Below are 18349 nucleotides of genomic sequence, written 5' to 3'. Positions count from 1 at the left end.
AAATTTGGCTGTTCGGAGTCCGGAATTTGTGCCCGTGCAGAAAAGTCCCTGTGGGAATCGCTGTGATTCAGAGCAGAGGAATCATCTCCAGTCTCTGACCATCCACAGGACTTTGGGAAATCTGCACAGCCAAAATTGTAAAGGAAAAAGGGGCTGTGGATGCAAAACCCCCCTGCAACCACCACCACGTCCCATGCCCGGCGCTGGGATGCGAGCAGTGGGAGCCCCGGGGGTCGTGACAAAGATTTGGGGATGTTCCCATAGAGATGCGCTTTGCTGGCGAGGCGGTTTTGCTGTCAAAGACCCTGTTTTGGGCAGCACACCCGGGTGGAGGAGCCAAGCGGAGGTACTGGAAGCTTTGACAGCACCGAGGGCTCCTCGAGGATGCCCCCTTGGGTGTTGAGGCTCTCCAAGCTCAGATCTCTTAAGCAAAGCCTTGTTCTTTCCCTTAAACCTTGACCCGAAGCGTTGAAGGAGGATTTTTGCGATGCTCCCGTTCGCTCGCGTCCCTTCCCCGCGTGTCCTTTGAGCCGCGTTCTTTCCGCACTGAAGCAGCAGCTTTGGGAAGCGAATCCCTTACCGGCTCTCGCTTCTTTTCCAACCAAACTGTTCTTTCTCCAAGCAGCAGGTGAGCTTGAGCCTCCACTAAGGGATATTCACCTGGATCTTGCTGTCTTCCCTTTGCGCTGCCATTCCGGAGGAAAACAGCAACTTAGCAGGAAGCTTTCAAATCATCTTTTAATCATACGTCACTTGATTTCACGCCAGGAAACCGTATCAGTGAGCAGACCACTCGGGTTTCACAACAGCCGCATGCCTCCACTTTATCTTTATTTGTTCCCTTTTTACACGCCTGCTGCTTTGCAAAAGAAAGCACGAGATGTTGTTGAGCGAGCTTCTCGTAACCCCACCGAGGCGTGGGGGCCGATTGCCTTTTGTCCGTGAGTATTTCTTCGCTCTTATTTCGGTTTTCCCGTTGAACGGCGTCCTTTCCGGAACGCGGTGAGCCCGTGTGTGGTTTATCTTCCTCTGAGAGCGCAAAAAACCCCGTGCAAAGGTGCTGCCCGTGCATGTTGGGGCACGTTGTTCTGACCCAGGCTGGGATCTCGCCCAAATGTGTTTAATCAGGAGCTTTTTGGGGGGCACAGCCCGTGCGGGGGGCTCGGGGACCGTCCCTTTGCAAAGGGGGTTTGTTTTGCTGGCGGTTTGTCCCCCCACCCCAATCTTGTGCTCCGTCTCCCCCCAAAACCTCTTTGGTCCTTGTTCTCCGTGGTTTCGCTGCTGGGATGTATGGATTCCATACTGCCAGGTGAAGCCATCGCGACACTGGTGCTGGTTCCCCCCTAATCCCCTTGCTGTGGCTTTGCAAGGGGGTGAGGAGCAGCGCTGGAGCCTGTGGGTGTTAATGACCCCCTCGATTAATTAACACTCATCAATGTCACCCTCCCCATCACCTTTTCACCATTTTTGGGGGGGAAAAAAGGCGATAAAACCCTTGGGCAGCGGCCGGTGAGTCCCTTGCTCACCTGGCAGAATAATGCCAGGAATTCAGATGTTCCCCCCTCTTTTTCCCCTTCTTCCCCCATTTCACCGCGCCAGCGCCCCAGAGCTGTCCCTGTCCCCGTCCCTGTCCCCGTCCCTGTCCCCGTCCCTGTCCCCGTCCCTGTCCCCGTCCCTGTCCCCCCGCTTTGGCCAACAGGACGTGGGGGACACAGGACCCTCCGCAACCGGCCTCGCAGCCTGGGTTTCTTTTCCTTTCTTTGCATGTTATAGCAAGGTGCATGTAACCAGGAGGGGAGTCAGCAGTGGGGCGGGTGGTGGGTTGAGTTCCAAGTATTTTATATATATATATATATATATTATATATTATTTCATTTTGGCGTTGGGAGAACCTCTTGCTGGCTGTGACCAGCGCGGGGGCTTTGTCACCGACCCGGTGGGTGCGATGACCGGGACACACAAGGACCCCATTCTGGGTGCAATCACGGTGATTTAGGGTTCTCGCTGCTGCAGGATCAAGCGCCCATTGCCTGGAGTGAGACCGCCTCCTTTTTTTGTTCTTTTTTTTTTTATTTTTAATTTCCTTGCTTTTTTTTTGTATTTAGTTATGTTTAAAGGAGAAAAAACAAATGGTGAAAATGTTATTTATTGGCAGAAATTATTTAATATAATTTTTTTTTGTGAACAAGGAATGAATTTGTTAGAACCGTCTCAATGTAAATCGGAAATCAACTTTAAGGAGAAGCAAAAAAAAAAAGAGAAAAAAAAAAAGGAAAAAAAAGTGTAAAACTTGACGCACTCGCTGTGGTTTGTTCTGGGAAGGGAATAAATCAGGTTCTTAGGCTTGGTTTTACAGCCCTGATGGCGTCTTGTGCCGTCCCGACATGTCGGTGCTTGCGGAGTCGCTCCCGGGCGCTTTTCTTGGAGAGCTCTATGGGTGAATAAGCAGGAGGATGAGGAGGGCGTTTGGCTTTGGCCATGACCCTGCTGTGTCCCCCACATCCTGCCCGGGGGTCCCCAAGGCTCCGTCCTTGGTCCCTATGGGGGCACCTGCCAGCTGTGGCTGCTACATCTGGATTCTCACATCAGCATGGAGTTCAGCATGAGGACAAGGAGCTCAAGGCGAGCAAACAACGGGGAGGTGAAGGAGGCAGAGGGTTGGGGTGGGTTTGGGTCCCCGCGGTACAAAAAGGATGCGGATGGGCTGGGGGGGATGATCCAGGGGCTGGGAAAGGCTGAGAGAGAAGGAATCACCGCGTTGTTGTGTTTCGAAGGTGGCTGCAAACAGAACTGATCACTCCCCCTTTCACAAGGAATCCCAATGGAAGGATGAGGTCCTGGGGAGATTCCGACTGCACACAAGGAAACTTCTCAGATGGGAAAAGCCCCTGGAGTCATCTCCCCGGGGAAGTGATGGAGTCCCCAGCACTGCGCAGTTTTAAGGTTAAGCTTGGCCAGCTCATCTAGGCCGGGCTTTTGCCAACACAGGCTGAACCAGGTGATGTCCCTTAAACCCGCTCCTTTGCCATTTGCCATCTCCTGCTCCTCGCCAGGCGTGGCCGTGGTGTCACAACTGTCCCCAGCTGCCAGAAGCGACCGGGGACGGGATCCAGCTCTCCCACCCTTTTCCTGGGTGTTCCCACCAAACAACGGGGTTTCCCGCATCGCCGCCCAACCCGGGGGTCCCCAACCCTCGCCATGGGCACCGGTGTTGGCACCGGGGGGCTCTGGCATCGTCATCCCCAGCCATGGAGCATCGCGGGGCTGTGCCGCGCTCCCGGCTGGCATCGCCGCGCTGAGCAAACAGGAAACACTCGCCCTTTGTTAGTCCCGGCCCAGGCCGTGCGTTAAATGTTTATCTGCGAGCGGAGGAGGCCGGTGCTGGGAGGCAGGGCCGGCAAGGGGGCTGCTGGCCCGGCAAGGGGACAGCGCATGGGGACACGGAGGTGAGGCCGGTCCTGGAGTGGGGGGAGCTCACACCAGGGGCGGGATGCAGGGGCTGGGGTCCCCAATTGCGGTTCCTGTCCCGAATTCCAGTTCCTAATTCCAGTTCCTGTCCCCAACCCAGCTCTTGTCCCCATCTACAACTCCTGTCCCCAGCTCTATCTCCTGTCCCCAACTCCGTCTCCCGTCCTCAACCCAGCTCCTGTCGCCAATCCCAGCTCTTGTCCCTAGTTCCAGCTCCTGTCCCCAGCGTGGCTCATGTCCTCAATCCCAGCTCTTGTCCCCAGCCTGGCTCATGTCCTCGATCGCAGCTCCTGTCCCCAACCTGGCTCCTGACCCCAATCCCAGCTCCTGTCCCCAATCCCAGCTCCTGACCCCAATCCCAGCTCCTGTCCCCAACCCAGCTCCTGTCCCCAGTCTCAGCCCCTGTCCCCAACCTGCTTCCTCCCCACGGTGTCCCCAGCTTGCACCAGTGGCTGTTGCATGGGCGCTGTGTCCCCAGGGCTGTGACAGTGAGTAGCACACCCACTCCTGTCCCCTTTATCCCCTGGGTGCAGCATCACGGCCGGGCAGGACTGGTGCCATCGTCCCCCTGGTCCCCAGCAGCCGCCCTGGCAGGGAACGAGTGGCTTGGTGGGGGACCGAGGGGTGATGGCTGGTGGCCGCTGGCACTGAAGCCACCGTCCTGCCACGGGGACAGAGCCCCGGGCTCACGTGGGAGCGCGTGGGACAGAGGAAGGGCCATTTTGGGGCTGTCAGCAGTTTCGGGGAGCGGCAAGAAGGAAGCAGTGGCAGCCGGGACACGGGCACTGCTGAGGGGGTGAGGTGGGATTTTGGGGTGTTAACATGGGGTCCCCAATGCCCAGACCCCTGTGGGGTGGATGCGATGCGGGGGTTGGAGAAGATGAAGGGTTGTGCATTGGAAAGCAGGTGGCAGTGGGGACAGGGACTCTGCATTCACTGTGCCCCCCTATTCCAGGGTTTGGGGGGCTGCAGGAGCACGGAGCTCCAGCCTCCACCGGGTGCTTCCCCAAAAACCCCCCGGCTCCATCCCGGCGGGGTTTGGCGGCACCGGGCTCACCCCGTTTCGTAAGCGGGCCGGGGGGGCCGGGAACGCGTGCGCGGGGCGTGGGATGAGTTCAGCCCCTTGGCTCTGTTCCCTGGATCCCGTTCCTGGAAATGTCACTGGAAACTCTGAATGGGCCGGCCCCGCTCCAGAGCGGGGAGCGCTGGGGGGACATGCTGGTCCCCACCGCCGGGGAGGGCGGCGGGTGATGCTGCTGGGGGGGTTTCACCCTTGAGGTGCTGAGTCCCCCGTTCTCCGTCCCCCCGTGAAGTTTGCGCCGTGTATTTTTCCTCCGTCCCGCTCCCTGTGGGGCTCCCCGAGCCCCCGGTGCTGCCCGGGGACCCCCGGTTGTCACCGCCCAGGAGGTAAGAGCTGGATGGGGGGCGGTGAGGAGGGGCTGACCCGTGGGGACCCACTCCCAAAGCCAGGCGTTGGGGGACGGTTTGTGGGAGCAGGATGGGGCTGAGCCCCATGGGGCTGTGTTGGGAATGGAGTGTTTGGGGTGCTCTGGGGGGTGGGAGGCTGCACCCCGCTTTCTGTGCCCTGGGCAAGTCGTTCCCGAGGCCTCAGTTTCCCCGCGGTGGTGATAATAGTTAATTACAGCCCTGCGGGCTGCGGACCCCTGGTGGGGTTGGGGACAAGCAGCTGAGGGGTCCCCAGCCCTGTGTGACACCAGGACACCGTCCTGAGCCAGCAGCCCCCCAGGAGCACCGGCTACCCTGTTTGAGGAGGGGTCTGTGCCGTGCAGGGCTGGGAAACGTCCCCTGTGCCCCCCCGAGTCCCATGGGCGCTGCCCCGGTGGGGATGGCGATGCCGGGGGATGAGCACGGACACGGGTGTCCCCCGGTGGTCCCCAGGGGCTGCGCTTGCCCCCTGCGGCCGTCCCAACCCCATGTCACCCTGCAATGGTGTCAGGAGCCGTTCCGGGGGTCCCGTTCCCCGGTGCCCCCCACCCTGGCACCCGCTGACTCAGGGTGCGGGTGGTGCCGGGCTCGGCCGCGCGTTCCCGACGCCTCCTCTCCCCTCCTTCCCCTCTCCCTTCCCTGTTTGCGCTGCAGGGCGGGGGAAATTCTTCTGCCTTTTCGTGTTTCTGGGCCCTGGCAGCTCTCCCGGAGCCGCCGCCGCTGCCGCCACATGCCCGGGCGGGAGGGCACCGGCGCCGGCTGCGTCCCGCCGGGATGCCGGAGCGATGGGCAAGGCGGCGGGGCCACCGCCATGTCCCGTCCTGCGCTGTTGTCTCCCCAAAGAGCACCCGGGGGGGCTGGACCCATTCGTGCTGCAGAGACAGGGCGGGGATTGGAGCTGGGAGTCCGGATCTGCCAGGAGAAGCCGTGCCAGGGCTGTTTCTGGCTGGGAACGGCCGCTTTCCCCGGCACCACCAGGCTCCCCAAGCCGGGGAGGGTGACACAATGGTTGTCACCCCATGGCAGTGTCCCCTGTGCTCTGAATAACAGGGGATAACCCGACAATGGGGATGGGGTTCTGCGAGCCCCCAGGTCTCTAGCAAAGCCGTGAGACCCACTGTAAGCAGCCACTTTCCCCACAGGGCACGGGCAGCCCCAGGGCAGTGTCCCAGCACCCCACAGCCATGGCGGGACAGTTCCTGCCCCCCGACACCGGCCAGGATGTCCCCCCTTTCCACCCATCATCCTGGGTGCCCCTGCAGCACACGGCGACGCGGGTGAGTAGGACTGGGGGCTGCTGCGTTCCCGGGGGTTTGGGGACCCCTGTCACCTTCATCTCTCCGGCACCGCCGCGTTGCCCCCACGCCAGCCCCCTCCTTGTGCCGCAGGTGCCCGTCATCCGCCACCGCGGCTCCAACACGCTGAATTTCGACTTCCATGACACAGAGACCTGTGGAACAGCTGAGAGTGGCCGGGCGGCCCCCAGGAGCTCAGGTACCTGCTCCGAGCATCCCCAGGGACACCCCCGCGGGATCCCCTGAGTGATGCTCAACAGAGGACAAGGACTCACTCTGGCCCACCTTGTCCCCAGCAAACGAGTGGTACCAGACCTGGCCGGCCAAGGAGACAAAGACACCAAGCACCCCGGTGTCCCTCAGCCCCATGCCCGGCCCTGGGGCCACCCCTGCTTGTCCCCGGCCACCGGGCTGGTCGGCCACCTGGACCAAGGACAGCAAGCGGCGGGAGAGGCGCTGGGTGAAGTACGATGGCATCGGGCCGGTGGACGAGACTGGGATGCCCATCGCCTCGCGCTCGGTGAGCTGGGGACACGGGGCTGGGGTTGCCCCCCCACGTCACCCCCTCACCATCCCAATGTGTCCCCGCAGAGCGTTGACCGTCCCCGTGACTGGTACCGCAGCATGTTCCGGCAGATCCACCGCAAGCTGCCGGGTGAGTCGCGGCGCTGTGGCACAGCACGGTGTGGTACGGCGCCCGCTCACCTCCTTCTCCGTCCCTGCAGAGCCGGACTGGGACACCCATTACTGCCCCACGGGGAAACTTGTCCCCTCGCCCACCACGGTGCCTCCATCCCCCTCAAAGCCACAGAGAAAAGGGGCGCTCACCAAGCCCCCCAGCATGCCCAATGGGCTGGACTGGTGAGTGTGGCACAGGGTGGCATTTAAAGGGCGACCCATCCCCATGTTGGGTGCCCACAGAGCGGGGCTGAGCTCCTCCTGGATCCCCACAGGACCAGCTGGGGTGACACTGGTGCCACCAAGGAGCCCGGCAGCATTTTTGACTACGAACCGGGGAAATCCTCGGCGCAGGAGCAGCCACGGCAGGTGGGCAGCTGAGGAATGGAGGGATGATGTGGGCGCTGCGGTGGGCGCACACCTGACCAGCCCCTTGTCTTTCCAGCCCCTGGCAGTTGTGCCGCCGGCGCGGGCTCAGCCCATCGAGGTAAAATGGGGGTGGCAGCGGGGGTCCCAGTGCTGGTGCCACCACACCATGGGGTGCAGGCAGTGCCAGCCTTGCCCCTCACAACCCCATCCTGCCCGTGCAGGTGCTGCTGGAGTGGGAGCTGGAGCAGCTCAGCGAGGAGCTGGACAAGGACATGAAGGCCATGGAGACGCGCCGGCATCCCTGCAAGGTACCCCAGTCCTGCTGCCCCTCGTCCTGCCCGGGGCTGGGTGGCACCAAAGGGACGTGCAGGGCTGAGGGTGTGAGCATCCAGCTCTGTGTGTGCATCCGGCTGTGTGCTCGGCCTAGCGTGTGCAAGGCTGGAATGTGTGCGTGTGGCAGGATGTGTGCACAGCTGGATGCACACACAGCTGGATGCAGGCATGGTTGGCTACATGCGTTGGATCTCGGGAACAGTTTCTTCCCCAAAGGGCTGTGGGGCACTGGAACAGGCTGCCCAGGGCAGTGCTGGAGTCACCATCCCTGGAGGGCTGGACAGACGGACATGAGGATGTGGGGCAGTGCTGGGGTGGGGTAATGCTTGGATTCGATCTTTAAAGGTCTTTTCCAACCAAAACGATTCTGTGATTCTATGCACGGCTGGATGCCCGCACAGCTGGATGCCCGCACAGCTGGGTGCCCGCACAGCCTGCCAGTGGCATGCAGCCGTGGCCGTGGCCTTGACCGCGACCGTGGGGCGCTAGGACCCTGCCTCCCCGCGCCGTCCGTCCGTCCGTCCGGCGGTTATTGGCGCTGGACTCCTTGGCTTCCCGCGGAGACTCAGCCTCTCGGATGATTAATTTTTCTCTCCCACCCCCTCCCGCTCCCCTCGGCAGAGCTCGGCGGCTGCTCCCACCGCTCGCTCCCCTGCTCCGGCCTCCCCGGCGGCTCGGTGAGTACGGCGGCCGCTCCCCCCGCGCCCCCAGCCCCACATCCACCGCCCCGGGCCCCGCTCCGTGTGTGGGGGGCAGCGGCGGGATGGGGCCCCCGCTGCAGGGACGGGCAGACGGGATCGTCCCTCCAACGTCCCGGCTGCCGCGCTGGGGTGGGGGTCCCCATGCATCCCCCCTGCGGACCCCCACGGACCCCCCGCGGGCCACCTCGTCCCCACCACGCCCTGTGACGGGGGGGGACCCGGCGCCGGGCGGGCTGCCCGATGGGTGGGACGGGGCTGGTCCTGTCCCCCGTGCGGGGACACGGTGTCCCGGGCTTGGCTCGGTCCCGGGGGAGGTGACAGCGGCTGGATTCCCAGCGCTGTGTCCCCATGTCCCTGCTGCCACCAGCACAGCGAGGCGGCACCTGTGCCGGCGAGCGCCTTGGGGCGTCCCCAGATCCCCGTGCCCTCCCCCGGCAGCGGGAGGAAAACAAACAAACAAGGGTTTTGCTTCTTCTGGACCTACCCTAACGCACCCAAGCGGGCGTGTGGGGTTGGCTGCCCCTCTGCCCACCCCCTGTCCGGGCTGGGGGACAATTTGGGCTCTTTAAGCCCCCCGGGGAGCGGGGTTATCCATTAGCCAGGCCCCCCCTCGGTGCTCGCCTGCTCTCGCTTCCTGCTCCGCGGCAGCCGGGACGCGCCGGGAAACTTTGGCCCCGTCCCGCCCGGCTGAGCCCGGGACAGACCCGGGGGGACACAGCCGGGATACACGGGGGTCCCGGTCCCAGGGACGCGTGGGGCAGCGGGGTTGGGAGCGGGGAGGCCAGGGGGAGCGTGGCAGCGGGGCTGGGCTGAGCCACTGTCACCCCACAGGACGCCCCCGTCACCCCGCCGGCTGCAGAGCCCCCCCGGCACCCACCGCCCACCCGCCAACCCCGGCATGGAGCGGGGGGCGCTGGGGCTGGCCAGCGACCGGAGCCGGGTGGCCCCTGGCAGAGGTGAGACCCCCCCCAAACCGTGCCACCCCCTGAACCCCCTCCTGCCACCCAGTGACGCCCCCTCTTTGCAGACACCCTCAGGCCAGGGACCCTCCCCAGCCTGTCCGACATAGGGGACCCTGCGGAGGTCGTCAGGAGGGAGGAGAAGAAGGTGAGGCCGGGATGGGGGGTCTGGGATGTGGGGGGTTCCCCCCATAACCGCTCCTCTCCCTCCCCAGATGAAAGCCGCCCGCCTCAAGTTTGACTTCCAAGCTGAGTCACCCAAGTAAGTGACGGTGATTTTGGGGATCCCCACTGTGTCCCTATGGTCCCTTGGGTGGTGGATGGGGACCCAGGATGTGCGGTGGGGCTGGGGACATGTCGGTGTCCCCCCAGGGAGCTGACACTGCAGAAGGGGGACATCGTCTACATCCACAAGGAGGTGGACAGGAACTGGCTGGAGGGCGAGCACCATGGCCGCGTGGGCATCTTCCCCTCCAACTACGTGGAGGTGAGCCCGGAGGATGGAGAGGAGGTGGCCAGGCGTGGAGACCCCGGCGCTGACTGTCACCTGTGTCCCCAACCCAGATCCTGCCCCCCACGGAGGTGCCCAAGCCCATCAAGGCGCCCACCATCCAGGTGTTGGAGTACGGGGAGGCCCTGGCGCTCTACAACTTTCGTGGGGAGCTGCCCGTCGAGCTCTCCTTCCGCAAGGTACCGCCGTGCCGTGCCACGCTGTGCCGTGCCGTGCCATCTCATGCCGTGCCGTGCTAACCCCTTCTCGTCCCATCGCCAGGGTGAGCGGGTCTGCCTGGTGCGGCGCGTGGATGAGAACTGGTACGAGGGGCGCATCTCCGGCACCAGCCGGCAGGGCATCTTCCCCGCCACCTACGTGCAGGTGCTGAAGGAGCCGCGGGTCAAAGCCACCGCCGAGGACTTCCCCCCGTCACCCGCCTCCTCCAGCCCCCGCTTCCCAGCTGGGTCCCCGTCCCTGCAGCGCTCAGCGGCTCCCCGGGGCTCCCCGCTTTCCACCAGCTCCCCGCGGGCAGCGGAGCGGGGTCCCGGTGATGCCATCCCATCCTCACCCCGCCAGCTCGGCTTCGCCTTCCCCGCATCCCCAAAGCTGCCCAATGCTGGCACCCCAAACCCCTCGCCAGCCCCCCAACACCCTGTGGCCACCCATCCCCAGGAGTCCTGGCGCCCAGAGCAGGTGAGAGACCCCCCCTTAGCCCCCCATTGTGTCCCAGCACTGCTGGGGATGTGGATGCTGTCCCCAACACTGCATCCTCTCCCCACTGCAGTGCGCAGCCCCCGGGGCACCCACCAGCGCCCGTCCCGAGCCCGCCCCATCCTACAATGGCTCCGAAATCCAGTGGACCCCGTAAGTAGGGCCGGGAGTGACACGGTGGCTCGGTGTCCCCGCGTGGGACCTGTGGCAGCTCTGGCCGTGCCGTGTCTCGCAGGTACCGGGCGCTCTACCAGTACCGGCCCCAAAACGCCGACGAGCTGGAGCTGCTGGAGGGGGACCGGGTGGATGTCATGCAGCAGTGTGACGACGGCTGGTTTGTAGGTGTGTAGCCACCAGGATGGTGACAGGGACAGGGACAGGATGGCACCGTGACCCCTCACCATCTCTCTTTTCCTTTGCCCCCCAAGGCGTGTCCAGGAGGACACAGAAATTCGGCACTTTCCCTGGCAATTATGTGGCACCGGTGTGACCAAGAAGAGGAGCCTGGTGGGAAGCTCAGGGCCGGGGGCTCCCCGATGTCCCACCTCGGTCACCCTGCATCCCCGCTGCGTCCTCTCCATGTCTCCCCATGGGGACAAAGTGACTCCAGCTCCCTCCTGCCCCTATGGGGCTGCCTCTAACAGGGACCAAACCCCCTACGCGGGGGTGTCCCCCACCCCAGTGCCTTAATCTGACCCCTCCTCACTGCTCCCCAGTGCCTTATCACCCCTGTCCCAGTGGCTGTACCTCTCTGGCTGATGCTGGGGGAATCTGTGACGGCTGTGACCCGAGATGCTGGCCTGGGACCGCACCATGTGCCCGCGAGTCGCGTTTGCTGCTTGTCCGTCATTAAAGCTCAGCTCAGCCCGCGCCAAGGCCCAGCCTAGGGGTGCTGGGATGGGGTGGGCAGAGCTGGCAGGATGATGCCCATGGAGACATGGGGCATGGCCCTGTGGGACAGTGTGTGGGGCTGTGGTGGTCCCCGTGGGGTTGTGGTGCTGCGTGATGTGGGGCCCCAGCGCTGCGCAGGGTTGCAGCGCTGCATGGGGCTGCAAGGGGGCACATGGAGCTGCAGCGGTGCTTGTGGGCTTGCAGGGGGGCATGTGGAGCTGTGATGTTGCACACGGGGGTTTGCAGGGGTGCATGTGAGGTTGCAAGGGGGCATGCAGACCTGGAATGGTGCCCTGGGGGGGTTGCAATGGCGCAGGTGGCACTGCAACGGTGCCTGTGGGGGGTTGCACTGGTGCATATGGGGAGGCAGGGGAGTGTGTGGGGCTGGAATAATGCATGTAGGGATCTGCAGCGGTGCATTTAATTTTGCAGGGGAGCATGTGGGGCTGCAACGGTGCCCGTGGGGGGTTGCAGTGATGCATGCAGGGCTGCACGGTGCTATGGTGGTGCATGGGGCTGATGCTGCGCGGGATGTGGCGTGACACCGTGCGGGGTGTGATGTTCCGAGGGGGCCGTGTCGCATTCCCCCCAGCCCCCGGGCAGCCCCCCAGGGCACCTCCCGCTCCCCGTGCCCTGTTCTCCCCTTCAGCCCCGCTCCGTGCGCCCCGTCGGGGCGGCCGTGCCCGCAGACGGCGCTGCCGAGCTGCCTCCCGCCCGGCCCGGCCCCGTCGGGCTCCGCCGGCCCCTTCCGAGGAGGCGGGACCCGGGACGCGGGGCCGCGCTCGGCTCCGCAGCCCCACGGGGCCGCCCGGCTCGGCCGCCCGCCGGTGAGTGCGGCCGCGGGGGGACGGGACACAGAACGGGGGGCGCTGGCCCCGGGGTGCTGCGGGGGTGTCCGTCCGTCGGGGGTGCAGCTCTCGGGGGGTGTCGCTCTGCCGGGAAGGGGAGGGTGCGGGCGGGGTGTCCCGCAGGTGTGTCCCCGCGTCCCCTGCGCCTCCCGGCATCGCCTGTCACCGCTGTCACGGCTCGGGGGGGCCAGGCGGCACTGCCAGCCGCCGCGGCTACAACAGCATCGCTGTGCGTCGGGACATGGAGCCTGGAGCGAGCGGGGACCGAGGTGGGGTGCAGGGGATGGATGGGGCGCGGGGGATGGAGGGAGAGTGCAGGGGACAGATTAGGGGTGCAGGGGATGAAGGAGAAGAGCAGGAAACAGAGGAGGGGTACGGGAGACAGAGGGGGTGCAGGAACAGAGGAGGGCTGTGGGAACTGGAGGAGGGACGCAGAACTTTTAGGGGGTCTGGTGACTTTGCCCAGCGGATGTTGGGGTCCCCTGGGTGACAGACCTCGCTGCCCGGGGATGCTGAGTGGGGCCGGGCATGGGGAGGGGGTTTGGGGTTTCCTCCCGCCGCTGGGAAGCCCAGCCCAGGAAATTCTTCCGGGCAGCCTCTCAAGCCCCTCTTTGTGCGTTTGGGATGTTTAAAATGCCTTCCCCAGCGGTTGCGGACGGGGTGCCGGGCTCCCGTGGCCACCCCAGGGCTGTGCCGGTGGGACGGGGCTGGGGGGGAGCAGGGAGCCTGAGCTGACGTTTAGAGGGGCTGCCCATTCCCATGGATCCCATCAATGGTTACGGCGCTCGCTGGGGCACCTTGGGGACCCGGTGCCACCCTGGGGGACCCTCAGCATCCTTTGTGCGGGTTTGCTGTGGGGCGAAGGACTCGGGGTGCTGGCGCTTGCAGCCCCCCCGCTGCGCTGAGCAGCAGGATCCGTCCCTCGCTGGCTGCTGGCTGCCCTCGCAGCCGCATCATCCCCTCCAAACCCCGCTGGCTTGGCCCTGCCGTGCCACAAACTGCCGAGCTGGCACAGATTTCCCGCCTTGCGCAAGGCCTTGGGGACAGCGGGGTGACCTCGCCTGCCCCATCCCACCGGTTGCACCAACGCAGCCAGCAGTGGGTCCCCTCCTGTCCCCCAGAGGGGGGAAGCCACCAGCCCCAGCTGGGGACAGCAGGGCGGCAAGAGGAAGCGGTGGTGGCTGCCGGCACCCTGTGACAGCACGGGGACACGGGTCCCCTCCCCGGAAGGAAGGCGCTGCCGCTCTCTGTCACCCCGTGTTTGGGACCCTCGGGGTGTGGGGCTGGGGGTGCGGCTGGGCTGTGCCTCCCGGAGGAGCAGAGGGCACCCCGGGATTTCCCGACACCGCCACTCCCTGCCTGCCCAGAGCCGCCCGCTGCCATGCCGGTGACAGTGACCTTGGCCGGCCCGGCCCCTTGGGGCTTCCGCATCACCGGGGGAAGAGACTTCGGGAAACCCATCACCGTGTCCAAGGTAGGAGCTCCCTCGCCCCGGGGAGGGCTGCCGGGGTGGGCGCCGTGCCGCGCTGCTTCGGGGAGCGGATCCGGTTTGGTGGCCTTGATCCTGCTCCGCGGGATCGGCCCCACGGCGGGTGACAGTGCAGGGATCGTGTCACCCCCGGGCTGGGCAGGGCTGTGCTGGGTTGACACGGCCTTAGTCCCCCCTCGCTGCCATTGTTTTGGCAGTGCTATGGGGACACCGGTGGGTGGGAGCATCCCGGTGGGGTGCGATTTGGGGACCACCACAGAGCTGGCGGTCCCCAGCCATGTGCAGGGACATTGCTATGACAAGAGCTCCATGCTGCAATTAAAAGCTGCTTCCCACTGGTGTGCTGAGGGACGGCTGGTGGGGGTCTTGCTGCCCTCAGCACCTCTGAGATGACACCAGGGCTGTCCCCATGTCCTCTTCTTCGTGGAGGTGACAGAGCACGGGAAGGCAGCCACGGGTGACCTGCGTCCAGGGGACATCATCATCGCCATCAATGGGGAGAGCACGGCCGAGATGCTGAACGTGGAGGCGCAGAACAAGATCAAGCAGAGCCCAGGGCAGCTCCAGCTGCAGGTGGAGAGGTGGGTGCTGTGACGGGGGGGAGACGGCAGCCCGGACGCCGGGGTCCCCAGCCCCAGGGAAACAAAGTCCTCGCGTGGGCTGGAATCCCCAGCCACGGGTTGTTTTTCCCCTCTGGCCACTCTTGGGGCTGCGCCATCCCCGCGGGAGCCCGTCCCGGCTCTGTAATTAGAGTCAGGCGGTAATGAGGCCAGGCAGCCCTGGCATCCGTTACCTGGCCAACTGGTCCCAGTTGGGGGCCTGGAGCTGCTGCCTCTCGCCCCCTCCATGGCTGCTGCGCCATGGAGCGCACGCTCCTGGGGCAAATGCAAGACCTCCCCATCTCCCTTGGTCCCCAGGTCCCTGATGCCACCTCCCAGCCACACCAACGGGGACTCCTCACCAGACAGGCTGGCCACACGCTTCCAGGTGAGCCCCGGGCAGCCCCTGCACCCCCTGACCCCCCACCCAGGGCCGATTTCAGCTGCTGGTGTCTCCCCCTCCCTCCCCAGGACACGGTGCGGATGCAGGAGGAGACCCAGGGCACCCTGAGAGCATCCTACTCCAGCCCCACATCCTTCAGCCCCCCAGCCCGCAGGTAAGGCTGGACCCGGCTTTGGGGGGGTGGGCAGGGGTCTGGGCAGGACCAAGGACCCTCCTGATGGCTCCATCCTCTCCCCCCAGCTCGCAGCCCCTAGAAGAGGAGCTCACCGGTCCCAGCCTTCCCCAGGTGAGCTGGGAACTGGGGGGGCTGTGTGGGGCCAGGCAGAGATGCTGGGGGTGGCATCTGTGCACCCTCAACTCTGCAGCACCAAAACCTCTCCCCTCACAACCCCAGACTCTCATCCTGTGCAGCCCCAAACTCTCACCCTTTGCAGCCCCAAACCATCACTATTTGCAGCCCCAAACCATCACCATTTGCAACCCCATTGCATCCCCCTTTGCAGCCCAAATGCCACATTACCCCCTAGTCCCGTTCTGCCTTGGGGACAGTGTCTGTTGTGCCACTGATGCCACCACCGATGCCACCGATGCCACCACCGGTGCCACCACCACCACCCACCGTGCTGGCGGCACCCCCGGGCACTGGCAAACCTGCCCGGGGATGTTTCGCTGGCTCCTACCCGGAACCTCTTGGCAATGGCGCCAGCCTGGGGAGGCCAAACCAGTTTGGGGAGACCCAGCCCAGCTCCCAGGAGCCCGGAGGACTGGGGCGTTGGCAGGGCAGGGACCCACAGACCCGGCGCACCCCCGGCAGTGCCCGCAGCGGGATGCCCGGGGGCCGGGATGCTTCCCCCGCCGCCCGGACCGGTCCTGGGGTGCCCGTGGCCCCCCCCGTCCCTCCCCGCCGCGGTTTCGGGCGGCTGCTGCGCCCCAAGGGGCAGCCGCTGGCTCCGGGGTTGGCGTCTCCCTCCTCTCCTCCCTCCCATCTTTCTTTTTTCTTGTTTTTCAAGCCCAAATCGGGAAGCGCGGTGGCCCTGAACGCCGCCCTTCCCAGCTGCCTTTGGCCGCGGCCCCGGCCACCCCTTGGCTCCTCCGGCCGCCCGCTCCCCCCTTCCTCCTCAAGCCCTTTATTTGCTTTGGTGCCGGCCCCGGAGGGTCCCTCCCTGCCCCAGACCCCCCCGCTGTGGGGCTGTGTGGGGTGCTGTGCCCAAAACCCTTGCCCAAAGTGGGGGCGAGGGGAAGGGCTGCCCTTGGACCGCGCTTTTTATCGCATCTCAGGGCGGGTTGGTGTTTGTGGGGACAAGGCCAAGGCTCCCAGCTCCACCCGTACCTAATTTTAGCTCATTCCTCGCCTGCTTGTGACCCCGCAGCGCCCCAGCAATGCCCTTCTCCTTCTCCCTCTCTGTGGGGGCTTCTTGTCCCCGTCCCCCTCCCCAGGCTCCCACCGGGGTTTGCATCTGCGTGGCGGCTGCTCCCGAGAACATCGGCTTCCACTTAGCTGGGGTTTTGTCTTTCCTGCCTCTCTTAAGCAGGAGCAGATGTCGGGGAGGGGACGGGCGCAGGCACTGAGTTATGGACATGGGGAACATAGGGGGGCTGCCCCCGGTCCCCCGTGGGGTCCCACTGGCCCCAGCACTGGAGGGGAGGAGAAGCAGCCGCCCTGGAGCATCCCTGCATCCCTCAGCTGAGCACCCACCCCCCGGGGGAAACAGGGCTTGGAAAAAGATCTGGGTGTCCCTGGGGTGCTCAGGAGGATGGGGGCGGGGGGTCTGCAGGTGCCTTTCCCTGTGCTCTTCCTAGGAGATGCCACCCTCACCCCCAGGTTTGGGACACACCGGGGGGGGCTGCTGCAGCCCCCTTGCCACCCCAGGGCACCCAGCACCTCTCTGCCCCCACCAGGAGCGAGGAAGCCCGATCCATCAGAACAGCCCCCCGGGGTCAGTCCTGCCTCCACCCCCCCGCCCACCCTCGCCGGGGTTCGGGGCCCCCCCAGACCCCTGGGAGATGTGCAGAGAGCGGCGCCGCTCGTCACCCTGTCCCAGCCCCTGCAACAGGTACGGAGTGGGCTTGGGGCTGCGGGGGGGACACACAGAGGCAGGGAAGCCCCCAGCCCCATGCACCCATCCCTGGGGTGCACACTGGGTGCTACCGAGCCGAGGGAACCCGTGCAAAGAGTTAACGCACCTGCCAGGCAGGTAGGGACGTGGGAGGGCCGGGCAGGCTGGGGCAGCTCCCCAGGGCGGAGGGAGCAGGTGGCGGGGTGCAGCCTGGTGGACCCAGGCGTCCGGGTGCCGGGAACCCCCCCTTTTACCTCCTCCGGGGGTGCCGTCCCACAGCCTGGCCTCAGAACCGGCCATGAGGCGCTTGGAGGAGGATTCGGAGGTTTACAAGATGCTGCAGGAGAACCGGGAGCTGCGGGCGGCCCCGCGACAGTCCAGCACCTTCCGCCTGCTGCAGGAGGCTCTGGAGGACGAGAGCGGAGGTGAGGGGGGGACAGGGGACAATGGAGGGTCTGGGGGGGTGGGTGACAGGTCCGTGATGGCTTTGTGTCCCCACAGCTGGCCCCGCAGCCCCCTTCCCCAGCCGGCTCTCGCCCAGCGCCCGCAAGCCCGTGGCCGGTGTCCAGAAGCTGCACGTCTGCGAGAAATGCACCAGCACCATTGCGTAAGTGGGACTGGAGGACTAGGGGGGTCCCTGGGCAGGATCTGTCCCTGCCATCACTCCCAGCAGGGCCAAAATGAAAGGGGGACCCCGGTGGGGGACACGGGGTGCCCCGCTGATGTCCCCGCCTCCCCCAGGACGCAGGCGGTGCGGATCCAGGACGGGCGGTACCGGCACCCATCCTGCTACGCCTGCGCCGACTGCGGCCTTAACCTGAAGATGCGGGGACACTTCTGGGTGGGTGACGAGCTGTACTGCGAGAAACACGCCCGCCTGCGCTACCAGGGGGGGCCCAGCGCCCCCGCTGTGTCCCAGCACTCCTGAGCCCCAGACACAGGCACGGTGCGATGGGGAGCTCGCCGCCTGCATCCCCCCTGTCCTGGGGAGCACAACATACCCCGTGCCCCCCCCAGGATGCCCCACGAGCCCTGCTGCTTTGGTAGGGTGGGGGTCTGCGGTGGGGGGGTGAGGGCATCCCCAGTTGACCCCCAGCTGCCCGCCTTTGTCCCAGCGTGTGTGATGAGCCGGATCGCTTCTCAGCCTGGGCTGGAGCAGCAGAATGTGCCCAGGGACACAGAGGGGACACTGTGGTGGGGGGTTGCACAGGGACGCTTGAGCACTTAGGTACCGGAGAGGGGGCTGGCACCGCTTTGTGCACGGACTGCAAAGGGCTTCTCCGAGGTATTAAACCAGATCTCTATATAAATATAATATATATTTGCTCCACTCCCGTGTCTGGTTTGTGCAGGGTGGGGGGACAGTGTTTCCCCCAGGGCCAGGGTGCAGGCGGAGACCCCAGACTCCCCATCCTTCCTCCCTGCACCCATAGCCGCGGTGTGGAGCTGGGAGCAACCCCCCCACCCTGGGGGGGATCCAGGCACAGGCTCCACGGGTCCGGTGATGCACAGGGCTTGTTGCCGTCCGCCTCGCCCCCTTCCCGGGAAGGTCAGGGCTGAACTGTCCCCTCCCTGCTCCGGGTGTCCCTGGGAGGTGTCAGGGCTTTAT

General features: G+C 65.3%; 2 protein-coding genes across 3 annotated transcripts; both read left to right on the top strand.

Moving 5' to 3' along the window:
* The first annotated feature begins 2384 nt into the window (after positions 1-2384).
* SORBS3 (sorbin and SH3 domain containing 3) lies at positions 2385-11323 on the top strand. Its single transcript, XM_071799286.1, has 21 exons — positions 2385-2437; positions 2590-2663; positions 4122-4264; positions 6057-6191; positions 6303-6408; positions 6506-6729; positions 6801-6864; positions 6935-7070; positions 7163-7256; positions 7333-7374; positions 7478-7564; positions 8211-8266; positions 9122-9246; positions 9318-9397; positions 9465-9511; positions 9622-9736; positions 9814-9939; positions 10022-10435; positions 10527-10606; positions 10689-10795; positions 10882-11323. Exons 1-21 carry the CDS (start codon positions 2385-2387, stop codon positions 10941-10943), a joined length of 2370 nt encoding a protein of 789 aa, XP_071655387.1. The 3' UTR covers positions 10944-11323.
* Positions 11324-12085: 762 nt separating this feature from the next.
* On the top strand, positions 12086-18070 carry PDLIM2 (PDZ and LIM domain 2). Of its 2 annotated transcripts, none has more exons than XM_065856739.2 (10): positions 12086-12171; positions 13560-13666; positions 14111-14262; positions 14599-14668; positions 14752-14837; positions 14924-14969; positions 16583-16737; positions 17020-17165; positions 17242-17347; positions 17482-18070. In XM_065856739.2, the coding sequence occupies exons 2-10, from the start codon at positions 13574-13576 to the stop codon at positions 17666-17668; spliced, it is 1041 nt and encodes a 346-aa protein (XP_065712811.1). In that variant the 5' UTR covers positions 12086-12171; positions 13560-13573; the 3' UTR covers positions 17669-18070. The 2 variants fall into 2 exon arrangements, with proteins under 2 accessions (XP_065712811.1, XP_065712810.1); XM_065856738.2 differs by lacking the exon at positions 12086-12171 and adding an exon at positions 12253-12461.
* Positions 18071-18349: the final 279 nt, after the last annotated feature.

The sequence above is a fragment of the Patagioenas fasciata genome, chromosome 26, assembly GCF_037038585.1.
Source record: "Patagioenas fasciata isolate bPatFas1 chromosome 26, bPatFas1.hap1, whole genome shotgun sequence".
Lineage (NCBI taxonomy): Eukaryota > Metazoa > Chordata > Aves > Columbiformes > Columbidae > Patagioenas > Patagioenas fasciata.
Note: the sequence above shows the minus strand (reverse complement) of the source record. Positions and strands in the feature narration are given on the sequence as shown.

Bases quoted from the DNA above. Each gene is read 5' to 3' on its own strand.
- PDLIM2 (XM_065856738.2), top strand. From the start codon at position 12,434: ATGGAGCCTGGAGCGAGCGGGGACCGAG. The intron at 14,263-14,598 runs GTGGGTGCTGTG...CTTGGTCCCCAG, and splicing joins CTCCAGCTGCAGGTGGAGAG to GTCCCTGATGCCACCTCCCA. The intron at 17,348-17,481 runs GTAAGTGGGACT...CGCCTCCCCCAG, and splicing joins AAATGCACCAGCACCATTGC to GACGCAGGCGGTGCGGATCC.
- SORBS3 (XM_071799286.1), top strand. From the start codon at position 2,385: ATGTCGGTGCTTGCGGAGTCGCTCCCGGGCGCTTTTCTTGGAGAGCTC. The intron at 2,438-2,589 runs GTGAATAAGCAG...TTCTCACATCAG, and splicing joins TTTCTTGGAGAGCTCTATGG to CATGGAGTTCAGCATGAGGA. The intron at 6,192-6,302 runs GTGAGTAGGACT...CTTGTGCCGCAG, and splicing joins TGCAGCACACGGCGACGCGG to GTGCCCGTCATCCGCCACCG.